Here is a 9,727-nt window from a genome sequence, read left to right on the forward strand (position 1 = left end):
GTGACGTAGACATGTGGGGGCGTGTTAGAACGAGCCGTTTTAGGTAGGCGTGGTTGACTCTTAACTTTTATAAAGAATATCTCTTTGGATTTGAGACTTTAGTCTTTGCAACTTTACAGATCTTCTTTATGCACCAAGAGCTTGTAACACTCCAAAGAATAAAGGAAAAATTGAAATCGCATCATATGACCCCTTTAAGAGTCCATTTTTATGGGCATTATGTGTCTGTTTCAGAGAGAACTGAGTAGGAGGAAGATTCTCTCTACATTTAGTTCGTAAAAGTTTATCTGATCTGGATGAGGGGTCCTGGTTGCCATGGTAACCAGGGGCCTGGGGTCGTTCCCAGACATGCTGGCCTGGCACCCAGTATGTTTATTGGGTGAGGGGTCTGTGATTATTTGTTAATCTAATGAAAAATGGTTGTCTGATTGGTCCAAATGCTACAGCTTCATCTGGCATTCAGACCTCTCAATGCCTTTGACCCATCGCCACTCCAATTTTTCTAACTGCATGTCTCTACAAAGCCTGTGAACAACAGATGATGCCCTGAGCCTTGAAATGATCCCTCACCCTGCCTTTTTTTTGTATCACCAAGTACTCAACACTTGTCCCACTTTGGACGGCCTGCAGACAGAGAGAGAGAGATGAGTCACAGAGAACCTTTTCCACTACATCTCATAACATTCTTCTGTCTGGGAACAGCGGATATGCAGAATCAATCGTGGCTGGACAGCATTCGCTGTTTCTCCCCTTGCTGCTGTCTCTAGTCCTGCAGTCAGCTCTTTGATTTTTCCATTAGAACATCAGTCTCTTTTGTCCACCCCAATATTTTAGCACAAAGCAACAATGGAGAGCATGTCGTAGTCTTCTAAGAGGAGACATCTCAGGCATGATAGATTTCTCCTCAGTCAAAAGGGAGTAAATTTTGTCTTGTGTGCTTGTGTTGGAAACTTCATTCAGTTGAGGTCATTTCAGGTGTGAGAGCACTGTTGTCATTTGGGGGAAATATATGCAGGCTTGACAGCTGTTGTTTACCTCTAGTAGACTATAATAGTACATGCTGATTTTATTACTTTTTTTTTATACGGGCCCTAGTTGTTGCAGGCTCATTAATTTTTACAAAGAGGCAAAACTCCTCGTCTTGTCCCCAGAGCGAACATCTCCAGGCTCATATTTGTACCTCTAAATATTTTCGTACAACAAAGCAACCCAGTTCTGTCTGTGCTTTGAGTGTGTCAGTGTGATGTAATTTTTGTTTTCTGTTTCGAAGACCAGATTTTGCTGACCCATATTTTTCCTCACTATCCAGCGGGTTAACTGTGGGCACTATAAAAAGATATTGCATCTTTTTGATGCATCTACAAAATATTTCTGGGAGAATTTGGGCAGAGTTTAGATCTACTCATTTAATATGTGCATCAAAGCTAAAACTGATGTTTATTGTATTGCTTATACAGCTGAGTAATTGTTTAATTTTCAGTTCTTTATTAATGGAAGATGATCAAGAGTCAATGACACATCAGCCTCAATCTTGCTTATCATCATGTATCAGTAAATATATGTGGCAGGGTTGCTGTCAGGGGATGCTGTACCTGTGATAGGTACCATAGATGGTGAATGGGGGTCCTACGCTCAAAAATGTTGTCCTAGTAGTCCCTTGATGTGTCATAAAATCACAAAATGTGCTGCTTAATGAGGGGTCAACTAATTGGCTAGTCATCAGACAACCAACTAGTCATTTAGTGAGGTTAACTATTTTATCCAGATCTGTTTACCATTTAAAAGTTTGGGATAAGTAAGATTTTTAAATACTTGTATTCAGCAAGGATACATTCAATTTATCAAAAATGACAGTAGAGATTTATAATGTTACAGAATATTTCTGTTTCAAATAATTGCAAATATCCACAAAAATTGTTTTATTTAGCCTTGATAATAATAATAATAAATGTTTCTTGAGCAGCAAGTCAGCATATTATAATGATTTCTGAAGGATCATGAAGTGACACTGAAGACTGGAGTAATGGCTGCTGAAAATGCAGCTTTGCCATCACAGAAAAAAAATTATTTTAAAGTATATTAAAATAGAAAATATTTCTTTTAAATTGTAATAGTATTTTAGAAAATTACTGTTTTACTGCAGTGTTGATCAAATAAATGCAGCCTTGGTGAGCATAAGATGCTACTTTCAAAAACATTAAAAATCATATCACTTATATTTGGTTTATACTGTATATTTATTCACTCAAAGGCAAAGTAAATCACAATTTACCACAATTTAAAAATGAAATAGACATTAATAATAGGCTGTCCTATTGATGTAAACAACTGAATAATTGATAAAAGAGGTGAAAATAGAGTCTCTATTCTAAGTAGAATCTATACATCTGCACTTTTCACATTGCCATTATTAGGGTCCGTTCTAATATACAGTACCTTTCATATGCAGGTCTGATTTCAGAGGCCAAAAGGTTGATAAACAGACCATCAGAGAGCAAGAGCACAAAGGCAGCAGCTCGCTATAGATAGAAATTCTCCTCTGTAACCTTTGCATCTTGAAATAAAAACACTCACTTGTTTCTCCATAAACCTAGTCGGCCATTTACTCCATACCTGTGTTTTATTTAATATCAGTTCTCACTGCTCTGTTTGCAAACGTCAGGCTAGGCCTGAGAGGTGAAAGAGTTAAAGACACAGCAGTAAAAAGACACGGATGTTCTGTCACATTGAGCAGCAGCTGCTGAAAACAGCCCTGTATTCAGGCTGACTGATGTAGATTGCTGCAAGCATCTCCACTCCAGCTGGAATACAGACCTCATATGGCATATTCTGATTTGCTTCCAAATTCCACCACTCATATTATAAGCCCAATAGAAGCCCGTTTACCAGGTGTTAAAGGTTTTATCACCTACAGACCAGTTAAATCGGTGAAATCTCAAACCTGCCAAAGCCAGAGGTTCTAAGATGTTTGGATAAACAGAAGCTCTGCTGGCTGTTGGATGAAAACAGGCCAGTGAGGTACTTAAAGCTGAAGCGTATCATTTCTGTTCTTCATGGTTCATCAAATGTAATAGCAAAAATCATGACTGTTTCCAAAAAGGTTTTCTGAACATTCCTCCTGTCTATTATTGTTTGATCAAACAGATCCTGCCTCAAATGCATTCCACTGGTTGAGCCATTGTTGATGTGATGAGTATTTTGGAAAAATAGTACTTTTTGCAGATCAACCTCATACTTGACTCTGTGTAAGTTGTGATTGGAGTGCTTTTGTCAAAAATTGTTATATTGGCCAAAATTTGATATTTAATTTTATGCATTTTTATTGTATTTATTTATTTATTTATTTATTTTAAACAAATTTTTTAGAAAATAATCAATAAGTAATTAGGTAATAAGTACTAGTAAGTACTTATCTTGCAGGATCTGTCTTCTGCTTTTGACACGGTTAACCACCAGATCCTCATGTCAACCCTTTTGACAAAGGGCACCTCCACGCTCCAGTGGTTCCAAGTCTTACCTCTCAGATAGGTCCTTCAAGCTATCTTCTTGGGTGTGGTGTCTAAATTGCAGCATCTAGCTACTGGGGTGCCTCAGGGCTCAGTTCTTGGACCACTTCTCTTCTCTATCTACATGGCATCACTATGTTTTGTCATTCAGAAAAATGGCTTTTCATATCACTGCTATGCTGATGACAATCATCTCTACCTCTCATTCCATCCTGATGATTTGACAATAGCGGAAGCTTGGAGTTGTGATTGATGATCAGTTAAATTTCACAAACCACAATGCTAAAACTGCCCAGTCCTGCAGATTTGCCTTATACAACATTAGGAAGATCAGGCCCTTTCAGTCGGAACATGCTACACATCTCCTTGTTTAAGCTCTTGTTCTGTCCAGACTGGACTATTGCAATGCTCTCTTGGCAGGTCTTCCAGCCAGTTCTATCAAACCTCTGCAACTAATCCAGAATGCAACTGCAAGAGTAGTCTTTAACGAGCTAAAAAGAGTGTGTGTCACACCTATGTTCCTCAGTTTTTTCACTAGCTACCAATAGCCGCTCACATAAAATTAAAGGCATTTATGATTGCCTACAAAACAACCACTGGCCACTTAACCTAAATTTACTACTTCAGACTTATGTGCCCTCCAGAAGCTTGCGTTGTGCAAGTAAACGGCACATGATAGTGCCATCCCAAAGAGGCCCAAAATCACTTTCACAGACTTCTACCCTGTTCCCTGTTGGTGGCATGACCTGCCCAGCTCGATCCAAGCAGCTGAGTTTTTAGGCATCTTTAAGAAATAAATAAAGACACTAAACTAAAGACATCTCTTCCATCTACACTTGACCCTCTAACACTTGCAATCTCTATTCTATTATGATTCTAACTACTAGTTTTGTTTTTATTAATTAAAAAATATAATAACATGACCCTCTAACACTAGCTCTGTCTATTCTATTACTATTCTATCTACTTTTTATTCTTTTTAATTATTAATTAATATAATTCATATATATAAACAGGTTTGTTTGAACGCTTTTGTCACAACAACATAATCATAAGGTCCCCATAAACATAAACTAGATCAGAATAGTAGACAAATGGGGCTTTATTTGTGTCTGATTCAGTCAGATAGATGCTGCTTATCTTGCACCAAGGAACGAGGTTGCTGAACTCTTGAGAAGGGTATAACTGCAGCCTGGAGATCTCCAAATGGGGGCGGGACTCCAAAACGGGGTGGGAGCTCCAAAATAGGGCGTGGCTTCCTTCCATTGACAGACAGGCACATGACACACATGTGCAATTTTTTACCCCAATCCACTTCAGTGCAAACTCCGCCCCACAGCTGATTCTAAAGTTTTTATTGGTTGTGTCAATTAAAGTGTTGATTTCCTACACTATGCTACAAAAAATGCTAACCCCTAAACACCTGACCCTAACCTTAACCAGTGAAATTGACTGCACGGCGGGATTGGTGCTGAATAGCGTGGTAAAGAAAGTTGCAGTTCAGGAGATAAACAGTTAATAAGATTATGCGATATGAGATCGTTCCGTAACTCCCCAACCGGACCTCACCGGACAATGGCACCTTTTTAGTTACACCCAGCGTCACTACCCCCTCCTACACTGCAAATTCCATGCCCTGGGACACCCCCGTTGCTTGGAACAAAGCGATAGAGTTAAATCTTTCCCCTGCGCTGCGCTGAGACGGCTCGCGGGAGAGCTCGTGGGTGATTCCTGTTTATATCAAGAAGCAGAGGTTCAAACTCCGGTCCGAACACCACTGGCCACGAGCTTTGGGCTCTGCTCTCACTCACGGAGCATATTTATTTATATAGCATATTTTATTTTAGATCAACTAGAAACCATGTTTAATTTAAAAATGTTTTATTTTGAAATGTAAGTCAATAACAATTGGCCGAAGCCAGAGCCAATGGTGAAAGTCTTTGCGTGAAGAGACCCCGCCCCATTTTGGAGGTTCTGCCCACTTTTGGAGTTCACGCCCCATTTTGGAGATCTCCGGTCTGCAGTTATATCTACTTGGAACTTTTCCTTTAAACCTGCCTCCTGGTCCCCTGGTGGCGCTGTGAGTAAAGCATGAGTGATTTATGGGTGGAAGAAAATGCAACACCAGTATTCAGTGCTCCACAGAGTCTCTTTTATGGCTGTGCTGCTGTTAGGGGAAGTGATGGAGTGAACAGCCCCTAGAGACAGGCATAGCGTTCTTCCCCGTGTCTGTTGGGAAACAAGACAGTTTGCCATCCACGCAGCTCCATATGAATGCAAACTAAAAATGGTCATGGTGAATAACCTCACATGACTGTAAAAGGAAGGTTTTTTTTTTTTTGCGTGTGACTAGGATGCATGTGTTACTGTCAGTGCTGAACAATAGTTATAGCCCACACAACTGAGAAGAATGATTATCCTATTGTTCTTCCTTTCTAATTAGCATGCCCAAACTATGAAGATTATGCAATGTTTATGTAAAAGTATACATTTCAATCATTGATTATGCACAAAAAATGATCATAGTTCCATCTCAAGGGTTTTTATTTGGAAGTTGGAAGGCAGTGCAGAGTTTTAGGTTCAGAGTGTATCATTTTCACTGCTGGTCATGTAGCTCTTGTACACACTCATTATTCTAGTGCATACTCAAAGTTATAGTCCTAAAATAGTGAATTTTCCAATGCAAATGGAAAATTCAAGCCCTACATCAAATGCACTGGCCTAAAAACACTTATTTGTTGAAATGTTACTTTTTGCTATATAAACTGTATATAAAACCCTACTATCATATAACATGCTGTGAAGTGTCCTTACTCCCACAGTGTACTGTTGCTTTTTAATCATACTCATCCTTTTTTCCCTCTCTTCTTTCTTTAGAGTTGCTGGGCTCTGCCAAGAAGGTGAACGTCAACTTCCAGGACACTGATGGGTGAGTGGGACATATAAGGACTTTATATGGCTCCATGTGGCAGTCTCTTGTAAACATGATCGTTCCTGTCTGACTGCCAAATATCCTCGGGATCTGCCAGAGCTCATGTGTGCTTGTTGGTTTAGAAAAACTTTTATCCAAGTCTCTTTCCCAGTCACTCTCTTTTTTCTGTTTATCCCACTCACTTCCATATACATTATTGTTTGTTTATTTCTTTCTTAACGCCAATCCAGTATCTATGGTTATGTTCATGGCGAGAACCAGTTAATCCATACACAAGTCCATATACATTAAATAATCGTATCAATCCATAACTGCTCTTTAATTTGTCATTTAATTAATCAGTGCTTAATTGTATACAGTGGTTATACAATGTGGCATTTTTGTAAATAAATGTATCACAGACACTTTTTTGAGTAAAACATAAAAAGTAGTTTATTACATTTTAAATTGTAAAGGGGTATGCTCAAAATTAAGACAAAAGAATTTGAACCCTATTTGGTTGTCAACTGTTAATGAAACATGTTACTACTCTATATCTATTTTTTTACTGCTGTCAAATTGTTGTCAAAAGTTTTTGTTTATATAATATATGAGTGTGTACTGTGTATATTTATTATGTATGTATAAATACAAACACATGCATGTATATATTTAAGAAAAATATGTTGTTTATATATTAAATATATTTATATATAATATGAAATATAATAATATAAATATATACGTCAATATTTTCTATATATATATATACTGTATGTGTGTGTATTTATATATACATAATAAATAAACAGTACACATACATATATTATGTAAACAAAAACTTTTATTTTGGATGCGATTAATCGCGATTAATCGTTTGACAGCACTTTTTTTTTTCCATTTGAAATATAACTTCTTTTTGGCATGATAGTTTTAGTTAGAAATAAACAAAATACTAATACATTCAAGGTTCTTGCTTTATATTAAGCCTATTATGTTTTTTTATTCAGAGCTGTTCGATGAGATTTGGCAGAAAAGGTCTGTAAACATTGAAAAATAAAACTCTATTACTATTTTATGTTTAAACCACAGATGGCAACAGAGAGTCCACTATTCTGTAGTATACATTTTAAAATGTGGCTTAACTGTCCAAATGCTCTTTGGGACTGTACATTGCACAGCATAATTGTATGTCGATTGCTGATAAAATCTAGCTAGATTATGAGTATGACATATTTGCTCTTATCCAAATTGCTTCTGCCACATTCAATAACTCTTTCAGCCACCCTTGATGTTTGTTCAGTTCTATCCAGCGTGTTTCAGAGGCAGGGAGCATTGTGTTATTTGTGCTAGCGTCACAGAGAGTTTGTCAGAATCAGCCATTTGTTGGGCTGCTTTGTTCCAAATATCCTGTAGACATTTTCCCCCCGGATGTTGTAATGGTGTACAATATTGGTTGTTAATCATGCACTCTACTGTACTTTTTCTTGAGTAAAGAAGAGCTGAAAAGAAGACTCTGTGTTGAGATATAATGCAAACGGTGGTTTGTGGTTTGACACAGAGCAGAAAGACACCTGAATTGAAGCATAAATGTTTCTAGTGCTGCATGGTCAGTTATTTCTGTTGATGCAGCTGAAAAAAAAAACATTAGAATAAAAAATAGGGATTCAACAATATTAATGGATCTAGTCAAACCAAAGATGTAAACTGATTCTCTGGGATTTCATTTTGTCAGAGTGCCATACAAATACATAGCCTACAATGAAGAAAATGTGAGCTTGGGAACAATTGACTCTTTTGAACGATGTTGACCTGAACGACCATCTTTATCTAGTAGGGGTGTGCGATACTGACAACAAATTACATCTTAGTATTTTGGGGGATTTTATTATTTTTTTTTTGATAATAATTAAACAAAATTGTGTAATTCTGTGTATTAAAAAAAGTGCGTTTTTGTGGTGGTACCTTGACTGATTAGACCTATGGTGGATAAATAAATATGACTCTAAAACCACCAGTAGGTGGCGGTAAGTCCCTGTTTTAATGAGTGATTCATTGAATCATTTGTTTAAACGATATGTTCAAAATGGCTGATTCATTTAGAAACGAAGCAAGCAACTGTCTTTATGAATGGATCACTGAGTGACACATCGTCAAAACAATTACAGTATTTTAATAGACGATAAATATTGCACACCCCTGTTATCTAGTGATACTGTCAACTTTAAAAACATTTGGAGCCAATAGGTCCCTTTTTTGTCTGTAGTCTTTTCAGTCAGCCTTTTCTCCAGCCATTAAAGGCGTTGTGGCGAAGACAGAATTTCACAGAAATTGCACCTCACACACAAAAGCACACTCATACACACGGTGGATGGGCAGGCTGCCATAAACACTCATTGGTTCTCACATGCGCAGACGGATAGGCAAACACGCACTGACTCACTCTCACACATATGCAGTCAGGTGCATACATAAACATCATCTAACAAAACCACCCTTACACCAATCACAACAACATCGTTAGACTTTTTCAAATGACCCAAAAATACAGCAGGGGCCTGTCCTGCTTAGAGCTCAGAGATCCATAGATCAGAGGCTATTTTATTTTGCTGTAGTCTGTCAAGCTGTGAAACCGGCAGAATAATTAAAAAAATCTCTTCTATTGATCACTGTCACTGAACAACGGTGGCATTCATCATCACAGCTCTGCTTCATGGGTTTTAAGGAAATGAAAGCTGTAACTCTAAACCGCTGAATACCTCCACGCAGCCCGAATCCTCACCCATGTACAGTATTTACACACGCAGCCTTCCTCAGGCCGAGCTCACATTTGTATCAGCGAGATAAATGACTCGCACATTAATTCCTTCTCCATAGACTATTGCTTTCTTAGCAGAGATGAAATTATGTTGTCTGCTGAGTGGAGAATAGAGCAGCAGCAGTGAGAAAATAGAGTGTGGAATGAGGGATGTCCCTGTTTTCTGAGGTTAAACTGCCAGTTGGATGGGTGGTGGTCCTTCTAGCCTTGAAATGACAGTCAGACATCAACATCACCCTCCCCTGCGATCGCTTTAATATCTCGCACCCTGTGTGATTGTGAGGCCCTATGAATGTTACACTGAGGAGCTGCACATGGATCAGCTACAATGTCTTAAATTTAAATTATATGAGTAAAGTTAGTCTTTAATATTCGCCAATAAGATTAGTCAGTAAGATTCCAGTGACAAGCACTTTGTCTGTACAGACCAGACATGACAGCTATGTGACACAACAAAATTAATCAAACATTACAGCCAAACAGAAGCACATG

General features: G+C 38.0%; 1 protein-coding gene across 11 annotated transcripts in view; it reads left to right on the forward strand.

Annotated features, from left to right (window-relative positions):
- The window catches only part of caskin1 (CASK interacting protein 1), a 104,306-nt gene that overhangs the window by 53,590 nt on the left and 40,989 nt on the right, over positions 1–9,727 (forward strand). For all 11 annotated transcript variants that reach the window (XM_016529577.1, XM_016529581.1, XM_016529578.1 and 8 more), the window contains exon 2: positions 6,384–6,435. In XM_016529577.1, coding sequence (XP_016385063.1) covers positions 6,384–6,435 — 52 coding nt within the window. The remainder of the gene's footprint in view (positions 1–6,383; positions 6,436–9,727) is intronic.

This window comes from Sinocyclocheilus rhinocerous, unplaced genomic scaffold (assembly GCF_001515625.1).
Source record: "Sinocyclocheilus rhinocerous isolate Xijiao unplaced genomic scaffold, SAMN03320098_v1.1 scaffold481, whole genome shotgun sequence".
Classification (NCBI taxonomy): domain Eukaryota; kingdom Metazoa; phylum Chordata; class Actinopteri; order Cypriniformes; family Cyprinidae; genus Sinocyclocheilus; species Sinocyclocheilus rhinocerous.